This window comes from Schistocerca serialis, chromosome 5 (assembly GCF_023864345.2).
Source record: "Schistocerca serialis cubense isolate TAMUIC-IGC-003099 chromosome 5, iqSchSeri2.2, whole genome shotgun sequence".
NCBI lineage: Eukaryota > Metazoa > Arthropoda > Insecta > Orthoptera > Acrididae > Schistocerca > Schistocerca serialis.
In genome coordinates this window covers 120,221,098-120,242,583 of record NC_064642.1, presented here as the reverse complement: position 1 = coordinate 120,242,583, position 21,486 = coordinate 120,221,098, and the positions used below count along the sequence as shown (strand labels likewise).

Genomic DNA, 21,486 nt, shown 5'->3' with positions numbered 1-21,486 from the left:
AAGTGGTACCTCTTCTAGAAGAATATTCGTCAGAATGTGTACGTACGTATGTCCGTTTAGAACCCCTGAGACTAAGTAAGGTCCCACAACGTAATTTCCAATGATGCCGCACAACACGTTTACGCTCCACGACAATTGATGTTGCACCTGACGAAAACAGTAGGGCACGGTAGTGCACGTTGTGCAAATTTACATTAGCGTGGCTAGTAAACGTTGCTACATCAGTAAAGAGCACTCGTTGGAAATACGTAGCCGCGCGGCTTTAGCCGAGCGGCGTCAGGCGCTGCAGTCATGGACTGTGCGGCTGGTCCCGGCGGAGGTTCGAGTCCTCCCTCGGGCATGGGTGTCTATTTGTGTGTATGTGTTTGTCCTGAGGATAAGTTAGGTTAAGTAGCGTGTAAGCTTAGGGACTGATAACCTTAGCAGTTAAGTCCCACAGGATTTCACACACATTTGAACATTGCTGAATGGCAAACCGACAAAATTCTGTACGACTTTCGAAATCACGGTCATCGAATGTCTCAGGTAGAGACAGATGACAGAAATTGAAGTTCTGTCGTTGCAGGATGCGACTGACCCTCGTCTAGCTGATTCCACATTGCTTGGCAATATGTCTCGTACGACTGTGCGGATTCATTAGCGTCGTAGCCAGAACAGCTTCTTCGTGTTCTCTGTCAGTTGCAGTCTTCTTTCTTGTTCTCCTTTTGAAGCTCTAGCAGCATGTCTGCACCAGCGTCAAAATAAATCGTGTAAGTGCCTGGCGCTTCGGGCAGTGGCGATACGAATAGATAGCCCTATATCGCAATACAGTTTTTTTTACAGCAATTCTTTTACATTCACCGTATAAAAGTAGTATGTCCAACTTCTCCCCATTGGTGCACGCAGTGAATGTTACAGCAGAAATGAGCGGCCTGCAGTGCAGAAAAGAAACCAGGCAGATATGTTAGCGTTCGACACAGCGTAGCGTGAGAGCAGTCGAGAGCTTGGCGGTATTTGCACCGCTAATGCCGTTTCCGGCCGCACTCCTCTCAAATTCTAGGACGTATCTAGAGTTTCTTACGACACGTTTCAATGTCGGCATTGTCTTCTAAAGAGTTGTCAAACGCTGTTATAAAAAATATATGGTTACATTTTTAAAAAAGTACTTCCTCCAATATCTCTGCTGATACCAGCGCTAACTACATTAACCAAATAAAAAAAAAATCGACCCTCTAACTTCCGTCGAAAACCGCGTTTCGATATGTGTAACCGTTCACTAAATGAAATGGGTGTTACGTCTTACGTGAAGATGATGATTGGCTTGTGGGGCGCCCAACTGCGCGGTCATCAGCGCCCGTACAAATTCCCAATTTCTACACAGTCCGAGTGTTTTTACACAGTCTAGTCTGGCCGCTGTCACGAATGATGATGATGATGATGACAACACAAACACCCTGTCCCCGGGCAGAGAAAATTCCAACTCGGCCGAGAATCGAACCCGGGACCCCGTGATGCAGAACAGCAACGCCAGCCAGTAGACCACAAGCTGCAGACTACGTCATACGTGACTCATCCTGTATAGTGACAGTTCCAGATACACTTCATAATGGCCTAATGAGAAGCCGGCCTGTGTGGCCGAGCGGTTCGAGGCGCTTCAGTCTGGAACCGCGCGACCACTACGGTCGCAGGTTCGAATCTTGCCTCGGGCATGGATGTGTGTGCTCTCCTTAGGTTAGTTAGGTTTAAGTAGTTCTAAGTTCTAGGGGACTGATGACCTCAGATGTTAAGTCCCATAGTGCTCAGAGACATTTTTTGAAGCCTAATGAGAAGACCGAAAGCGGTCGTGTGGACCTAATAAAGTTCTTATTAATCGACTGCAGCAGCTTTTCATTAATAAACAATATTGTCGTTCTGAGGAAGATAAGAGAAACGTCAACGATTCCTCGATGAAGGAACTCCATCGGCATTTACATAATTCGGTAACTGACAGAGAAATGATGGAATACTAATACTACGGAAACCAAACTGTAATTAGAGCCAGTCACCCTGATCGCACTAATCGGTATTTCGGAGAGAGGCTATTGGGCATATTGGGCTATGTCTCTGAGGCTACCGTGATTTCAGGAGGATTTTCTTTGGTCAATTTCAAATAAATGAGACACGTGACTATATTCGGGGAGACAATTATGCTGGATCATGCATAAATAAGAAGCTGCTCTATTGAACAAACCTTCGTTCCTACCTGATGTTGCGAAAAGCTACTGGAGTGTCAGCTACACCAACGTATGATAATTCACTAGAACAATAGACTTCCATGTCTAGCAAATATTGCAGTATAACCATTATCCGTTTCTCTCGTTTCTAGAACACGTAGAAAAACATTGTACATAGTTCAGAAAACATTAATTAATAACTTACTAGCGAAAGAAAGTATTGTATTTCAATTCGTCCTTGAATTTTAATCATATAATTATGTTCAGATATTCATGTTTTCTGGACTTTACATCTTTATTCATTGCTGACTTCCATTCCACTGTTACGAAGGCGACTGGTATTGCAAACGATTCGTAACTTAAGAAATGGATTCTTGTTCAGACTATCTTTTCTGTGCACATCACCAGACTTCGTTCACAAAACACGGAAAACCACACGTGCACGCAACAGTTACCGTACCAGCAAGTACTCCTTTTCCCGATAACGTCCGATAGCTTTCTCACGCCCAGCTGAAGCCGAATTTACGATATACGCAGCAGCTAAATTAAGATTCACAAAACCGGCGGATAAATCAGACACCATGAGAAAATGAAAAATGAGAGAATCGGTGTTTTGGGATGAAAATAGTGTGTTTTTAGTACATGTGAGAAATCAGAAAACAGTAATAATGTCTTCACGTGTGGTATAGATGGAGGTTTTGCAGTAGATAGATCTACGTAGCAAATTACAGCGCTTTGGTTGCAGAACAAGGGACTGATTGGAGCATCTATGACTTTAAAAAAAAGTTGGAGGAATTTTCACGAGAGTATTGGCGGTTCCTTTGTTCTTTACGCGTTTCTGAATAACCTTATTTAACCTGCTTGTTTAATTTAGTTATAGGAATGTAAGTATGCGACGCGAAATGACGTTAATGTGTCAAAATATTTTGGAATGAACAACTGTCAAACTAACTCTAAATTTCAACTAAGTTCAATTTTCTTTCATTATTGTTAGTATTGGCCTTACGATACCCTTTCTGATGCAACCATGCCTGAATGAATTTGTTGTCCATTCCCTTAGACGATGGAAACTTTAGTCTACAGAGTTTAAATATTCACATTATGAGTGATTGTAAAGTAGGAAAAAGTGTGCTTTTTAGCGACACTGAAGATACAAGTAACGCAGTTTTATGTTGCAATGTCAAACCTTATGGTGTGCCATTTACGTAGAAACTGTTCAGCTAGTACTGAATGCGCGTATTTTTAACCAGTTACGCTACCTCTACAAGGTACGTGCGAACACTTGGAAATCTACGAGCGAAGTTTTTGACTGAGCTTAAAAATTGTGAAGGGGTGCAGTGAAGTTTCCGACAGACCTCTCAATATCATTGTGATAGCGAACGCACTCTCGAAGGCGACTCCTCATTTGCTCTTCGGGATCTGTGGCGGGAGTCACATGGCGACCAGGTGGAGTCCTGTTCCTGCTTCCATTCTGCTCGCCGCTGCACATGTTCCTTGCCATGAAGTTGAGGAATCGTAGGTGGCCAGCCACATAGATCATGAGTGAGCAGAAGGCGCCGTCCAGCGAGACGGAGATGAAACAGCCGTAGAACAGGCCTGTCGACACCACAGCGAATACCACCTGCGAACAGTGTGTCACGCAGGGTAACTAAATACTCCTTCGCATTTTCAGGACAACGCAGAAAAACAGTTAAACAACATTCTGTCACGGTCGGAAACAAAAGATCTAACTTGACCTCGAGCTTGCTCGACAGAAAAGCACATTGGACATTAACTGGGTGAAGCACCTATTTACGAAGGGCGTTTGAAAAGTCCGTGCAAAAATAAAAACTTTTTTATTTTTCGACATAGTCTCCTTTTAGACTGATACACTTCGTCCAACGCTGTTCTAATTTGTTGATACCTTCCGAATAACAGCAATTGTCCAAGTCTGCAGAATAGCTTTTAGTTGCTGCAATCGCCCGCATCTCGTGGTCGTGCGGTAGCGTTCTCGCTTCCCACGCCCGGGTTCCCGGGTTCGATTCCCGGCGGGGTCAGGGATTTTCTCTGCCTCGTGATGGCTGGGTGTTGTGTGCTGTCCTTAGGTTAGTTAGGTTTAAGTAGTTCTAAGTTCTAGGGGACTTATGACCACAGCAGTTGAGTCCCATAGTGCTCAGAGCCATTTGAACCATTTAGTTGCTGCAATCACCTCATTTGAATAAAATCTTTGTCTCGCCAGCCATCTCTTCAAAACGAGAAACAAACAGTAGTCTGCGGGAGCCAAGCCTGGAGAATAGGGGGCATGTGAAACGAGTTGGAATCTTATTTCCATTAATTTTGCGATCACAACTGCTGAGGCGTGTGCTGGTGCATTGTCGTGATGGAAAAGGATATTTTGCGTTCCAATCGCCGGCGTTTTTCTTGCAGCTCGGTTTTCAAACGGTACAATAACATGAACAATATGCACTTGCAATAGTTTTACCCTTTTCCAGGTAGTCGATGAGGATTATCCCTTGCGAATCCCAAAAGAGTCGGCATAACCTTTCCGGCCGAAGGACTGGTCTTCGCCTTTTTTGCTGCAGATTCTCCCTTGTTAACCCATTGTTTAGATTGTTGTTTGGTCTCAGGAGTATAGTTATGCATCCATGTTTCATCCACAGTGACGAAACGACGCTTAAAGTCCTGCGGATTCTTCCTGAGCAGCTGCAAACCATCCTTGCAACACTTCACACAATTCCGTTTTCAGTCAAGCATAAGCAGTCGCGGAACCCGTCTTGCGGATAGCTTTCTCATGTCTAAATGTTTATGCAGAGTATTATATACCCGTTCATTCGAGATGCCCACAGCACTAGCAGTCTCACGCAACTTAACTCTTCAGTCATCCATAACTATATCATGGTTTTATCAATGATTTCTGGAGTCGTAACCTCCACAGGGCGTCCAGGACGTTCAGCATCACTTGTGTCTATATGGGCGCTCCGAAAATTTTGAAACCACTTATGAACTGTTCTAATCGAAGGTGCAGAGCCACCGTAATGTTTATCAAGCTTCTCTTTAGTCTCCTGAGGAGCTTTGCCTTTCATAAAGTAATGTTTAATCACGACACTAAATTCTTCATCGTCCATTTTTTGATAATCACTCGACTTCCTTGATTCACACGAATGCCAAACACAAAGAAATAGACCAATATGGCTGAAAATGTGTGTACCTTCTTTCCCAAGATGCTACTAACTAAACATGACCTCGATACGCGCCGGTGGTGCCATCTCTCGGTCTTTGCCCGGACTTTTCAAACTCCCTCGTATATGTGTATAAGAGAACGTTGTTTAATACAGTTACAGACAGAACAGTGCCACACCCTGAAGTGTCAGTCGGATATTTATCGAACTTTGTAGATGTATTCATCACATACAAAACTAAAACTCCGTCCGAACAGGTCACGGAGGACACTAACGCTACAGACCGACCACCATGTCGTCCTCGGCCTATACGCGTCACTAGATGTGAAGATTGCTGGCTGCAGAATGGTATGGAAATGTACGTCTTGCCATCGCACCCAGACGTGCTCTACGAGTGACGAACGAGGAGACTGAATGGAAGTAATTACCCCCTGAGGGCTAAAATGGAATTTCCTTAGGGGTAAAAACAAAAGGATTCAGTTGTGCTTCGGTCACGAAACTAAATTATTTTTATAAGATCAGTACACTGCTTCATAAGATTATAAAACTGATTACATTTTTTTTCGAATACTAACAATTAACGCCTGGCGCAGTGGTGATGGGTGTTAAGCCTTGTGAAACGAATGCATGAAAAACACATTCCTCACACAGTCCACGCCGAGCGAGGTGACGCAGTGGTTAGCACACTGGTCTCGCATTCGGGAGCACGACGGTTCAAACCCGCGACCGGCCATCCTGACAGGCTTTCCGTGATTTCCCTAAATCGCTTCAGGCAAATGCCTGAAGGGCTCCTTTGAAAGGGCACGGCAGACTTCCTTCCCTATTCCGATGGACTGATGACCCCTCCCCGAAGTTAACCAACCAACAAACACACACAGTTCACGCGCTACACACGTATTTTGTGTTTGATGCCACATATCTATGGAAGTAAACTGGAGAGATACGTCACAAGTGCATAAATGTCTAAAGAAATTCTTTCTCCGACTTGCAGGTAGTTCTCGCAATGCACCAGAAATTGCTTCATTATTCACTTCACAACAAATAAACGACCTAATTGACAGCAAAAACCAACAGTTGCTGTGTAATACCTATTACGCATTGCATTACTATTGTTATTTTTATTATTACTGACATGGACAGACATAAAGCATCGGAAAACTGGAGTCTTCCGATTTCTGAAAGTTCAGAAGTAATGAATCCAGCAATCAAGTGATTTATCAATTGTACTGCACACATTTTCAGTTGGCTGATTTTAAATGGGGGTGCAGGGTGTGGGTAAAGCAAGTGTCGCTTGAGAACGGAGTGGTTGCAGAGGTGGCATGTTACGTAACAGGTATCGGCCCTCAATGTGAATCGTCAGCTTTCTTTTCTGAGAAGTTGTAGGTAGCACTCGCAATTGACGGCGAATTTCCTCACCATTATTTAAAAAAAGGTTGTTAGAAATAAATAGTACCCGTTGTGTCATTAGTTCACGTTTTAATGAAACACATACAAAAACTAAACATCATTTATATTTCGTCATTTTAAAAACTTAAGTGCTCTCTCTCTCTCTCTCACTCTCTCTCTCTCTCTCTCTCTCTCTCTTTCTATTCTCTCTTTCTCTCTTTCTAAAATTTATCTGGCGATAAGACTGTTGATGGTGGGGGAAGGGATGGATCGGGGCTGGATGCGGGGCAAGCACTACGTAATCTCCGATTGCATTTCAGAGTAAAGATCTCAGAAGGATTGAGAAACACTAAACTAGAATAAGCCACTTGGTACTTTGGTCGTGAAGGGTAGACAACAGGGTTTACCGTTCTCACTGCATACTAGTGAGCATTCAGCTAAATTCCAGCAGTTACCAAGTAAATACAGTTGTTACATTCAGTAGCCCACGACTCCGTGAGTCCGGACGAAGGAAACTTCTACTTCTAGCGAATCATACGCATAAGACCATTTGACAGGATTTGTTTTAAGTCTTGAAAACTGGTTTCTTGTTATATTGCCCTTCATTTTTTTTTAATTCGTCACTCTTGACTCTCCTGATGTGGCCCGCCACGAAATCCTCTCCTGTTTCAACCTCTTCAGCTCAGAGTAACAATTGCACCCATCTTATCAGTTATTTGTTGAATGTATTCGCTTACAGCTCTTAGCCTCTAAAGCTGTATCAAGTATCGCAAAACTTATATCACGATATCTAAACCCATGTCTTATAATCCCAGCTTCTCTTCTAGTCAGTGTTTACCACATACCCTCTCGTCGCTGTTTCTGTGCAGATCTTCCGCATTACTTACACTATCAGTCTATTTAATTTTCACCATCCTTCTACACCACCATAACTCCAACACACTTCGATTCTCTTCTTTTACAATTTTCCCACAGTCCATGATTTTCTGTGATACAATACCGTTCCCCTTGCTTACAGACTCAAAAATTTCTTCCTAAAATATTATGCTTGATACCTGATACCAGCAGAGTTCTTTTGGTGAGGAATGCCTTCTTGGCCTATGCTAGTCTGATTTTTCTGTCGTTGTTGCTTCGTCCGTCACGTATCCTTTTGCTCCCCAGATAACAAAAATCCTTCAAATCGCTTACTTCAAGGTTTCCAATACTGATGTTAAGTTCATTGCAGATCACATTTCTACTGCTGCTCATTACTGTCATCTTTCTTAGGTTAATTGTCACTCCATAGTCAAGATAGCAATAAATTCAAGAATATTAACTTTTATATCCTTTCACTCTGAATATAAATCATCCCTGGATCTTTCTTCTATTTCTGACATTCTTCCTTTGATGTATAGATTCAACAATACACCTACATCGATATGTACATACACACTCCACAAGCCACAAGATGGTGCATCGCGAAGGGTACCTGAATTTTCATTGGTTCCGTCATCAAGTGTATCAACAGAACTACCTCTCTGGTGTCTTTCCCTTTCCTAAAGGTGAAATGATCGTCATCTAACTGTTCCTTAGTTTCTTATTTCATTCTTCTGTATATCATTCTTTTCATCAACTTGGAAGCATCTGCTACTAAGTTGATTGTCCAATGTTTGTCACACGTATATTCACTTGCCATTTGGAGAGTGTGCAGCAGAAATTGTTGCGAAAGGCTGATGGTATGTCTCCAGACCCTGTGAAACAATTCTAATAATAGTTTGATTGCTACTTCCCTCAATGGTTTTAGAAGGTCCAAAGGAGGCTCGTCTAAGCATTCCACATTATTACAAGTTTTGCAAACCTCTTTTAACCCTTCAAACACAATGGGGTCTCTATTGACCCAATAAGTTAATTTTCTCGAAACTAAATCTTGTACTCCATACTTCAAAATTACGGAAAGTTGGACATTACCAGTTATAAGTAATAGTTTCACACCGCATTACATAACTGTTGAATATATCTAGTTTTGTAGAAAATCACCACTGGACACTACTGGGGTCATATGCAACCCCACTTCTCTCTTTGAGTTCTAAAATACATTAATGTTGTTTTACAATCTACAATTGTTGCTGTACTTGCTTTGTTACATTATTGGAAATATTGTTGGCAAGTACGATTGTTGACAGGACTTCATTTACCGAAGTTATTCCCAACAGGGCATCATATAGCGCTCTTAGAAAAAAGTGTTCCGAGACTGTTACCTGAAATGCTCCTCCATGATACTGACAAGAGGGAGATTGAGTTAATAATTAAATCACTAAAGACCAAGAACTCTCATGGATATGACGGGGTATCTAGCAGAATACTGAAGTATTGTTCCACGTATGTTAGCTCAGTACTTAGCCATATCTGTAACTTTTCCTTTAGGAGTGGTCGGTTTCCTGACCGATTAAAGTACTCGGTAATGAAGCCACTTTATAAAAAGGGAGACAGGGATAATGTTGACAATTATAGACCTATTTCTATGCCATCGGTGTTTGCTAAAGTTATCAAGAGGGTTGTATATACAAGGTTACTGCAGCATTTAAATTCACATAATTTGCTGTCAAATGTACAGTTTGGTTTTAGAAATGGCTAAACAACTGAAAATGCTACAGTCTCTTTTCTCTGTGAGGTTTTGGACGGATTAAATAAAAGGTTGCGAACGTTAGGTGTTTTCTTTGATTTAACGAAGGCTTTTGACTGTGTTGACCACAAAATATTACTGCAGAAGTTGGAACATTATGGAGTAAGGGGAGTAGCTTACAATTGGTTCGCCTCCTACTTTAAGAACAGAAAGCAGAAGGTAATCCTCTGCAATATTGAGAGTGGTAATGATGTTCAGTCCCAATGGGGCACTGTTAAATGGGGCGTTCCCCAAGGGTCGGTGCTGGGGCCACTGCTGTTTCTTATTTATGTAAATGATATGCCTTCTAGTATTACAGGTGATTCAAAAATATTTCTGTTTGCTGATGACACCACCTTGGTAGTGAAGGATCTTGTGTGTAATATTGAAACATTATCAAATAATGTAGTTCATGATATAAGTTCATGGCTTGTGGAAAATAATTTGATGCTAAATCACAGTAAGACTCAGTTTTTACAGTTTCTAACCCACAATTCAACAAGAACTGACATTTTAATCAGACAGAATGGGCATGTTATAAGCGAGACGGAACAGTTCAAGTTCCTAGGCGTACGGATAGATAGTAAGCTGTTGTGGAAAGCCCATGTTCAGGATCTTGTTCAGAAACTGAATGCCACTTTATTTACCATTAGAACAGTATCTGAAATAAGTGACATTTCAACACGAAAAGTAGTATACTTCGCATATTTTCATACGCTTATGTCATATGGTATTATTTTTGGGGTAATTCTTCTGATTCAAAAAGGGTATTTTTGGCTCAAAAACGGGCTGTTCGAGCTATGTATGGTGTAAGTTCGAAAACCTCTTGTCGACCCCTATTCAATAGTCTGGGAATTTTGACATTGCCCTCACAGTATGTATTTTCTTTAATGTCGTTTGTTGTTAACAATATTAGCTTATTCCCAAGAGTTAGCAGCTTTCACTCAGTTAATACTAGGCAGAAATCAAATCTGCATGTGGAATGCTTTTCCTTGACTCTTGTGCAGAAAGGAGTGCAGTACTCTGCTGCATCCATTTTCAATAAGCTACCACAAGAACTCAAAAATCTTAGCAGTAGCCCAAACACTTTTAAGTCTAAACTGAAGTGTTTCCTCATGGCTCACTCCTTCTATTCTGTCGAGGAGCTCCTGGAAGAGCTAAAAAATTAAGCAAATTCTAGTGTTACATTCTTGATTTTCTTTATTTAAACTAACGACTTGTCGCCTGAATATGTTTCTGATATTTCATTTAATCTGTTTCTATAATCGTGCTATAATTTCATGTATTGACTCGTTCCATGACCATGGAGACTTCTCCTAAATGTGGTCCCACAGAACAATAAACAAATAAATAAAAAATAAATAAAACATGCTTGTGGAGACTACTTCTGTGTCTGCTGCGTTTAGTTGAACATGTCATCTTTCCGGAAAGAAAGTCCTCGATGCATTACACCAAGATAATCCTCTCTGGAGAATCAAATAGTGATATTAGCGATATAGATTCTGATGACTAATGTAGTAATGGTGAAATGGACGTCTTAGAAGAGAATATTCCTCAATCAGACTGAAATTAACAAGAAAATTTGGGCAGTGCAAACATCCAGCCTGCAAAGGGAGTGACACATACTTCTTACTTTGACAGGTAAATTTGTATTGTGCTATAAGATACTATATTCATGCAGTAATCTTTAATGTCACAATATACTTTTTTATCTATTTCCTGTAGATTAAAAAACAAAGAATAAATGTGGCACAAACAAGAGTTGACAAAAAATTGTGAAAGATAGGAAAGATAAAACATAAAGCGAGCAAAACCAAGCCCAACAAAAATTCCCAGTAAAACATGTGGGCAACATAGAATTATTGTTTCATTTCTTACCCCTAGTGCACTAACAAAGAGGAATTTATAGTAGTAGAAGTAGACTAATAACTGCCGCTGTACTGACATATTTTGATGCTAGCAGCTGCGTCTAACGTTCACAATGAAGCAATTAAACACCTTTGAAACACAAAAAGATGGTACACTCATATTTTGTGGTGCAATGGCTACAAATCGCTTTACCCGAATTGAGATATGCATTGGATTTGAAGACTCAGATGCAAGACGTCGCAACTGTGCTGATGAAAGGCTGGTACCCATCAGAGAAATAAGTGAAATGTGAGTCAACATTGCAAGACACTCATGTTTCTAGCAGCAACGTAGCAGGCGACGAACAACTTGCGAAATTTCTGGGTGGATAGCAATATATTCCATCAAAACTAGAAAAATGCGGGTTGAAGTTAAGGGCTGTATGTGTTAGTGCAACGTATTACATTCTCAAACACTGGTCGACAAGAAAATGAATCACGTGAAATTGGTCAAGGAAGAGGTAAAAGGCATAGAAAACAATGACAGAAAAAAAAACAGTTGAAAATTTTTTCACAAGTCCTAATTTGGCGAGAGTACTTTTGAAAATTGATAACAGACTTTTAAGAACAGTTAGAAAGCAACAAGGGAGGACTACCTGAAAATTTCACTCAGAACCAACGTTGAGTCAAATATTCATCCATATTTGGGTTTCAAGAGCATGCATCAATTGTTTCGTATTGTCTAAAAACTGATAGAGTTGTAACATTGCTAAGTACATTGCATTCAAGGAAGGAAGGAGAAGATCATAAAGAATACAAGACAATAATGACACTGGATTATAATAAAACAAAGTCAGGAAGAGACACAATGGACAAGCTAGTTAGAACGTACGCTACAAATAGAATGGGTAGAAGGTGGTAAATGATGTTATTTTACAACGTGAATGGCATTAGTCCACTAAGTGCGTTTATAATACTACTTCATCTTACGTCATGCTGGGCAGAAAGGACTAACTGCTGGAGACTGGCTTTCCTCGTACAACTAGAAAATCACATCGTTGTAAAAAGCTAGACAATATTAGTTCCGCAGTACTTTTATCAACACCACATATAAGAAAGATTTGTGGTCAGAAAATGCACTGAAAAGCGTTTAAATGTGAAGATCCTCTACGTAAAAATCACCTGGAATTTTTTTTGCCTTAAATGCAATGTCTCATAATCGTCACTTTCAAATTTAATCAAAAATATTTGTAGTTTCACAAGAGTCGTTAATTCTCGTTACTGAAATAGATTATTAAAGATAATTACATTTTCATTTATGTTCATGCAACTGTCGTCAAATTTTAGAGTAGGGAAAAATATAAGAAAATTGACTGTATTCAACACTTATAAAAATTATCCTTATTAAAAGTTTGATTCTATTGGGGTCATTAGAGCCTGCAGTGGTACTGAGTAACAAATAATATTCGGTATTTGGAGGGATAAACTCTGACACTAATACAAGACACCCGTCCACTTCAACACCAGCGCCTACCTCTATCACATGATTTGTCCCTTCCCCTCGTACACGCGTTCAGTGTGCTACTTCCACCAATCCGCGCTCTCCTTTACGTCCAATATAGGAACTCCTATTTCTCTCTTAATGTTGATGCCTATACTTTTCGTCTCATCGAAGGTTGTTTTTATTTTTCTGTACACTGAATCAGTCCTATTGATGGCCTCTCTTTATTCGATTTCTTTCCAGCACCCACTTCGCCATTTATTATATTCCTAGCTGACATACCGTCGCATTCGTGTTTTTGTTGAATTTTTTTTGGAGTTCTTTCATCAATCAACCGAAGTATTTGTTGTGTAACGCAAGGCCTCTTCGCAGTTACTTTTCTTTGAATTATGTTTGCCATCCGACGTCTGTGCTCTTTTTAGATATTTGCATTTCACTTCAAATGAAATACCTATTGCGGTATTCATTGCCGCAGTATCTAAACCCACTTCTTTCCACTTGATCTCCAGCACGAAATGTCTCAACTAATCGACATGGAACAAAGAAAATCAACTACTGCATACACTGTGTAGTTGATACACTCGTGATTTTTGAAGATACAGACATTTGAATAGAAGCGTCAGACCTCAACAAACTACTTAAAAATCTTATGTTAAGATTTGGGCCTAAAGGAATAAAAGCATAAAGTTCCTTGATCTAAGGAAACTCTAAACATCAATTTATATTTAGAAAACCTACGACAACAATTGTCAGCATTGACAGTTGACCATGTCGACCCACCCAACACAATATGACGTATTTCAGATCCTTGCTACACTAATAGGCAAGAGTTTCCTGTGACTTCCCCAGATCAACAAATTGAAAACATAATAATAAAATATTTCTCTATAACAATGGCTATGATCCTGCACTAACTGACAGACTCTATCACAGAATAAGAAAAAAACCACTATTGTTTCATGTACTGCCCTAATGTTCCCAGAACGACAATGAGTGCAGGGAAAAAAACATAAATGTGCCACCATATGTACTTCCTACATCAGTACAGAAAGTGGTGCCAATGGAAGCTGTGCAGTTTATATCTTCGCAGTTCTATTACGGTTTCTTGCGATTATTGCTTACCAACGGCTATTCTTGCGATTATTGCTTACCAACGGCTAATCTGTGAGGACAATGAGTGTATCCAAAATTGTGCTCTAAACTAGGGTAAACTGCAGAGGAAATGGAAAAAATGTTTCTATAAGTTGTTCTAGTCGTTTATATACCAGCGTTAATAAAATGGACGAATTTCGACTCATGAGGACGATGTTTGAAGACCTACGGCTCATGGCATCACACCTCAAAACGTTGTTCAAATGACGGATCTGTCTCTACTGGACTGTAAGTAGACAAATCTGGTCGTTTGTTCCCGTGGAGCGCAGCTCCACACAAGGTCGAGCGCAGTACGCTTAGTGAAGGGAGCGGTAGTTTGGGGTATTTTGGAACAGCTTTTGGACTTGATACAGAACCTGCGGATATAACTTAAAACGTCCTCCTTAATGGGGAGAAATCATATGTAACAGTGATTTCGCGAGTATGCCGAAGTCCTCATGGTGATTCCGTGATGGTGGAATAAATTTTCAGAGGAGATAGAGAAGGGTAAATGTGTCAATCTGAGGTAAAGGACCCTGGTGTGGAAACGACCGAATCGAAATTTGTAAGCGAAAATCGTTTGATACTGCTCTCTGACAGTGGAATACTTGTACAGCTACCATTGTTGCTAAGACTGGAAGGTAGAAAATACGGATGACCACTTAGTTGTACATGTTGAATTAATAACTTGATGAGTCCAATGCAAATGGCGTACTGTGGACGGACATGACCAATCATGGAATACAATGTCTGAACTGTAGTAGACTGTAGTCTGTGTTTAAAAGTTCAGGTACTAACATCAAAAAATGGTTCAAATGGCTCTGAGCACAATGGGACTTAACATCTGAGGTCATCAGTCCCCTAGAACTTAGAACTACTTAAACCTAACTAACCTAAGGACATCACACACATCTACGCGCGAGGCAGGATTCGAATCTGCGATCGTAGCAGACACGCGGTTCCGGACTGAAGCGCCTAGAACCGCTCGGCCACCGCGGCCGGCGTGCTAACATGATTTTCGTGTATGGGCAAGCAAATGGAACCAGCAGAAAAGCGGAAAGGTTGTACAGGACCAAATATCAGCGTAGAACCATGTTTCCAAGACGGTTCTAACCATTAAGTGAAAGAGGGCAATTGTATCACAAATCAGTGAATGTGGTGGACAACGAACTACGTGGACTAGCTACTTAGAAGATGCAGTGCTTGTTGGAGTAGATGAGGTGCCTGCAATTAGCACCTGATCAGTTGCACATGAAATGAAAGTTTCGCAGGGTACTGTGTGGCGAGTATAACGGGAAATGTTGCTACACCCGCATCATCCACAGAAAATGTATTCTTTGACTCCTGCTGGCTCCGGATGTTGTGTCATGTTCAGCCAGTGGTTCTTTCAGTACCTTATGGTCGAGCCGTACTTTTGTGCGTATGTACTTTTCACGGATAAAGCCTCTTTCGACAGAGACAGAATACCGATTAGTCGCAATAGTTACATATGGGATGAGATTCCCCACACTATAGTTGTAAGGAGCCGTTATCACACATTACCAATCAATGTGGGAGTATGTAATCATTGACTGAATTTTTCTGACGTGCCTCACTGTTGTTGGCATATTAAACTCTTAAAAAATATGGTTTTAGGATATGTGTTATTTAACAAGCGGTCCATGTTACAGCATTATTAGATTGATCAAAACTGGAAAACAAAAAAATTAAAATAATTTCACCTGTACTCGGAATCGAACTCTCAAACTCGAGTATTTTAAACCAGAACTCTAGCCCCTGCATTGATTGGGAAGCACAACTGTTGAATATTGGATGACAATCTTAGTTCACCTTGTATACGAGGTGATTCAGCTACACCTACTCATAGGTTTTATTCATTCCGCAACACCTTCAAATACCATACACAGGATTTTCATGTTCTCTGACTTGCTATGTGCAAACTACAGGGTGTTTCAAAAATGACCGGTATATTTGAAACGGCAATAAAAACTAAACGAGCAGCGATAGAAATACACCGTTTGTTGCAATATGCTTGGGGCAACAGTACATTTTCAGGCGGACAAACTTTCGAAATTACAGTAGTTACAATTTTCAACAACAGATGCGCTGCAAGTGATGTGAAAGTTATAGAAGACAACGCAGTCTGTGGGTGCGCCATTCTGTACGTCGTCTTTCTGCTGTAAACGTGTGCTGTTCACAGCGTGCAAGTGTGCTGTAGACAACATGGTTTATTCCTTAGAACAGAGGATTTTTCTGGTGTTGGAATTCCACCGCCTAGAACACAGTGTTGTTGCAACAAGACGAAGTTATCAATGGAGGTTTAATGTAACCAAAGGACCGAAAAGCGATACAATAAAGGGTCTGTTTGAAAAATTTCAACGGACTGGGAACATGACGGATGAACGTGCTGGAAAGGTAGGGCGACCGCGTACGGCAACCACAGAGGGCAACGCGCAGCTAGTGCAGCAGGTGATCCAACAGCGGCCTCGGGTTTCCGTTCGCCGTGTTGCAGCTGCGGTCCAAATGACGCCAACGGCCACATATCGTCTCATGCGCCAGAGTTTACACCTCGATCCATACAAAATTCAAACGCGGCAACCCCTCAGTGCCGCTACCATTGCTGCACGAGAGACATTCGCTAACGATATAGTGCACAGGATTGATGACGGCGATATGCATGTGGGCAGCATTTGGTTTACTGACGAAGCTTATTTTTACCTGGACGGCTTCGTCAATAAACAGAACTGGCGCATATGGGGAACCGAAAAGCCCCATGTTGCAGTCCCAACGTCCCTGCATCCTCAAAAAGTACTGGTCTGGGCCGCCATTTCTTCCAAAGGAATCATTGGCCCATTTTTCAGATCCGAAACGATTACTGCATCACGCTATCTGGACATTCTTCGTGAATTTGTGGCGGTACAAACTGCCTTAGGCGACACTGCGAACACCTCGTGGTTTATGCAAGATGGTGCTCGGCCATATCGCACGGCCGACGTCTTTAATTTCCTGAATGAATATTTCGATGATCGTGTGATTGCTTTGGGCTATCCGAAACATACAGGAGGCGGCGTGGATTGGCCTCCCTATTCGCCAGACATGAACCCCTGTGACTTCTTTCTGTGGGGACACTTGAAAGACCAGGTGTACCGCCAGAATCCAGAAACAATTGAACAGCTGAAGCAGTACATCTCATCTGCATGTGAAGCCATTCCGCCAGACACGTTGTCAAAGGTTCGGGTAATTTCATTCAGAGACTACGCCATATTATTGCTACGCGTGGTGGATATGTGGAAAATATCGTACTATAGAGTTTCCCAGACCGCAGCGCCATCTGTTGTTGAAAATTGTAACTAATGTAATTTCGAAACTTTGTCTGCCTGAAAATGTACTGTTGTCCCAAGCATATTGCAACAAACGGTGTATTTCTATCGCTGCTCGTTTAGTTTTTATTGCCGTTTCAAATATACCGGTCATTTTTGAAACACCCTGTAATAGTACTACGGAAAATACGAACTGGAACTTTTTGTAGGAAATTTAAATTTTGTACCGGGATAAGGTGTTCGCTAGAGGCAGCAGTTTTCGAATTTCTCAAGAGAAACATGTACAAGTGACACTGAAACGCGCTTTCCTTAAATATGTTGAAAACCGTGGCCTCTAGCGAAAACGTACCCCAGTAAACAATTTAACTGCATTATGTTTCCTATAGAAGGTTCAAATGGTTCAAATGGCTCTGAGCATTATGGGACTTAACTTCTGAGGTCATCAGTCCCCTAGAACTTAGAACAACTTAAACCTAACTAACCTAAGGACATCACACACACCCATGCCCAAGTTAGGACTCGAACCTGCGACCGTAGCGGTTGCGCGGTTCCAGACTGTAGCGCCTAGAACCGCTCGGCCACCCCGGCCGGCGCTATAGAAGGGTCCTGTTCAATGTCTCCTATAGGAAGGTCCTATTGATTGTGTCTGTAGTTTGCGAGTAGCGAGAGAGAGAAAATGAATATTACATGATTTATGAAAATGTGGCAGGTTGCATCAAAGTTATCGGTAGGGGCAGCTGAATTACACACAAGGGGAGGCCATGACGTTTCGAACGCAGATTTACTGCGAAGTTCGTACACACGTAGTACTCCATGAGGACAACAAAATGTGTAAGCAGTAGCGCGTACTTCTCAAGTGTTATTGAGAAAATCGCAAGATTATTTCGGCCGTCAAATATGTATCTGTGCGTGGCCGTTACTATCACAAAGCGGCGGCTGTTGGTAACGCGAAGCGGCGGCGGCTGAGTGGTTAGCGTCCAAGCCCCGCAATAATAGGTTATTTGGCAGTCTACAAAGTTTTATTATCACAAATAGTATAATATTCATAACTACCAACTAGTAAACGACCAACGAGGGGAGGGCCAGGCTCGAACCGGGGTAGAATGGGTATAATTCGACGGTTAACTCGCACAGCGGTGAGACCTTGCTTATGTAGCAGAAAGAAATAACGTACGTACGAATTGTTCGTGAAGTATAAAACCTTACATCGTGACCACAAAAATGGAAGTGACACCCGGTTCGTCGAGAACTGCGGACGAGGAATGTCATGAATATTCAATCCATAGTGCAGCTGCGAAACGTCGTTTGAAAGATGCGTTAGTATATTGTGAGAGTCTTCTTCAAGAAGCGGACGTCATTGGTACAGAAGCATCAGCAACGATTTCTGCCGATGCAGTGGTGATTGGAGAAGAACAGTATCGGGCTACCATGGAAATACTAGGAGAAAAAATACTAATCATTGACGAGGACCTTATACATTTTGATGAAGTAGACAAAGGAGATCAATTCCGTGAAGTCGAAGAAAATTCGACCGACGATGAAAATTATGAGACAGCAGAAAAGGCGTCAAAAAGTGATTATGTTCCGTTGGGGACCAAAATAAAAATTGTTAAAGTGGCGAAAGAACACCCCAAATGGAGTCTTCGAATTCTCCAGATAAAAGAGTCTAGAAGATTGAGAAGAAAAGACGAATTGAAGAGTTTGGAAGAAAACATAAAATCTGGAGTATCAACGATCGATAAATATTCGATAATTGATTCGTGGACCTATGACCGTTTAGTGGAGCCTCGCCAAACTTATCAGCAAGTAAGTGTTCATTTTTATCACTCTGCATCTAATTTTCTATATCTTCAACAACCTAATTCGAAGAAATAATTATACTAATAAAATGAAACTTTGATTTACCTTTCAGGTAACAACCAGAAACCTACAGCAGTGGGCTCTGGCTGCTGCAGGCCAATTCCAATCGGAGCACTTCATCTTCAAAGCATCGCTTTCATGGATAAAAAAATTCAGATTACGGCAGAGGAAGATCACGCAGTATGTGAGTTTGAGGGAATGTGTGTGTGCGGAAGAAACGCTGGAAGCCGCGAGAAAGTTTCAATTGCAGACGAGGACAGTCATCCGGAATTTCGAAAAAAATTTTGTTATCAATACAGACCAGACAGGTGTCCTCTACCAGTCCACATACAACAGAACTCTCGCCGAAAGAAATTCGATGACCGTGTTTGTCAGAAGGCTCGACATGAATAAGGTGACACACTCGTACACAGCACAACATGCGATAACATCAGGTGACCAATTATTGCCACACGTGTTTCTTTGTTTGCGAGAAGCCACGGGGAACTTTGGACCAAAGGTTCAGACCACCGTTGACAAATTAATGAAAGATCTTCCGAATGTCGTCGTAACGAGTTCGAAATCCGGGTAACTTACCACGCAATTATATTGTTCATTTTTGTCTAGTGTCATGCTTCCCTACGCGAAGAAAGAAAAATTCTTATTAATAATAGATTCTTGGGAGGTCAGACGAATCCTGTTTTGTACGACGAAATTTTCTCCGATGACGAAGGACTTGGAACATTTACGGTTAAAGTCGTACCTCCGAAATGCACGCCAATTTGCCAATCGTGCGACGTTTATTTCTACAGGCAAGTTAAACATTTCATTGAAATGGAAATGAAATGAAGTCCCATGTTTCTTTACAGAGCGTAGGGGAACATCTTCAAAATTGTTTTTATTTAATCGAAAGAGAACGAGAAATTGCTTCTCGTGAAGACGCTATTAAAATACACTCGATACTATATGGGACCGATGACCTCTGCAGTTTTGTCCCTTTAATCCTTAAACCAACCAACCAACCTATATGACCAATTGGTTGGTTGGTTGGTTGGTTGGGCGAAGAGACCAAACAGCGAGGCAGCGAGGTCATCGGTCTCATCGGATTACGGAAGGACAGGGAAGGAAGTCGGCCGTGCCCTTTCACATGAACCATCCCGGCATTTACCTGGAGCGATTTAGGGAAATCACGGAAAACCTAAATCAGGATGGCCGGACGCGGGATTGAACCGTCGTCCTCCCGAATGCGAGTCCAGTATGCGAACCACTGCGCCACCTCGCTCGGTATATATGACCAATTATCAGCTCCGATATTTAAGGAAATGCTGTGTTATGCAAGGTTTGCTTCCAAATTATCGGATGAAAGAGAGGTTTTTAAAAATGTTTGCGAGGTTTGTTTTTCCATGGAAAACCTCAAAAGACCTTGCGTACGTGGAAACATAGCATTTATTCAATGCAGCTGGTGCCGTTTAACTTTATGTTTTCCATGTTTTTACGAAAAATACCATCCTGCAGCTTGTACTCGAAATGTTGAAAGCGACGATTAGTTGTACGTCTTTCGACAGCTGTCTGTGGCAGTCAAAACTTGCAGGTAACAAGTAGTTTCGGGCTGCTTCCAGGTATAAGGAATTTCTCAAATCACGGACAAGCAAACATTTTCAGTATCACTTTATGCGTTTATGTGGTTTATATGGTGCGAAGACCTGGACATTGAGGAAGGAAGATGAAAGAAGATTGGAGGCTCTAGAGATGTGGGTATGGAGAAGACTGGAAAAAGTGAAATGGGAAGACCGAGTAAAGAATGAAGAAGTGTTAAGAAGAGTTGGAGAAGAAAGAAACATGCTGAAAGTTATCAGAAAGAGAAAACAGTACTGGATTGGACATTGTTTGAGGAGGGACTGTTTATTGAAGGAAGGAATAGGAGGAATGGTGGAGGGAAAAAGGGGAAGAGGAAGAAGAAGATATCAAATGCTGGACAATATCAAAGGAGACAAATATTCGGAAATGAAAAGACTGGCTTCGGACAGACAAAAGTGGAAGAGGCTTAACCCATGACAAGACCTACCGTAAGGCAGAATACCATACTACTAATACTTATGCGTTTGGTCGTTTACTAGTCGGTAGTTATGAATATTATATTATTTGTGATAATAAAAATTTGTAGACTGTGTTGTAATAAAAAAAAAAAAAGGAAGGTAACCAATGAGACTCGATCCAGCGACCAACTACCTACGATTACGGGGCTTGGACGCTAAACACTCTTTTTTAATCTCATTTTGTTCGATATTGTTCGTTGAATTTGTTCGTGGCGGACGTCCGATGACACCAGTTCAGGTCTTTTGTAAATCATGTCACACAGTCTGTTACTACAGAGGGTAGCTAAAGCCTCTGGTCGAACACGCTGAGCTACCGTGCCGGCACCACCCAGCTGCCGCCGCTTCGTGTTACTAACGGCCGCCGCTTTATAATAA

General features: G+C 41.5%; 1 protein-coding gene across 1 annotated transcript in view; it reads right to left on the bottom strand.

Moving 5' to 3' along the window:
- Positions 1-21,486, bottom strand: part of LOC126481781 (odorant receptor 4-like) — a 104,575-nt gene that overhangs the window by 48,848 nt on the left and 34,241 nt on the right. Inside the window, exon 4 of the mRNA XM_050105736.1 lies at positions 3,548-3,813. Coding sequence (XP_049961693.1) covers positions 3,548-3,813 — 266 coding nt within the window. The remainder of the gene's footprint in view (positions 1-3,547; positions 3,814-21,486) is intronic.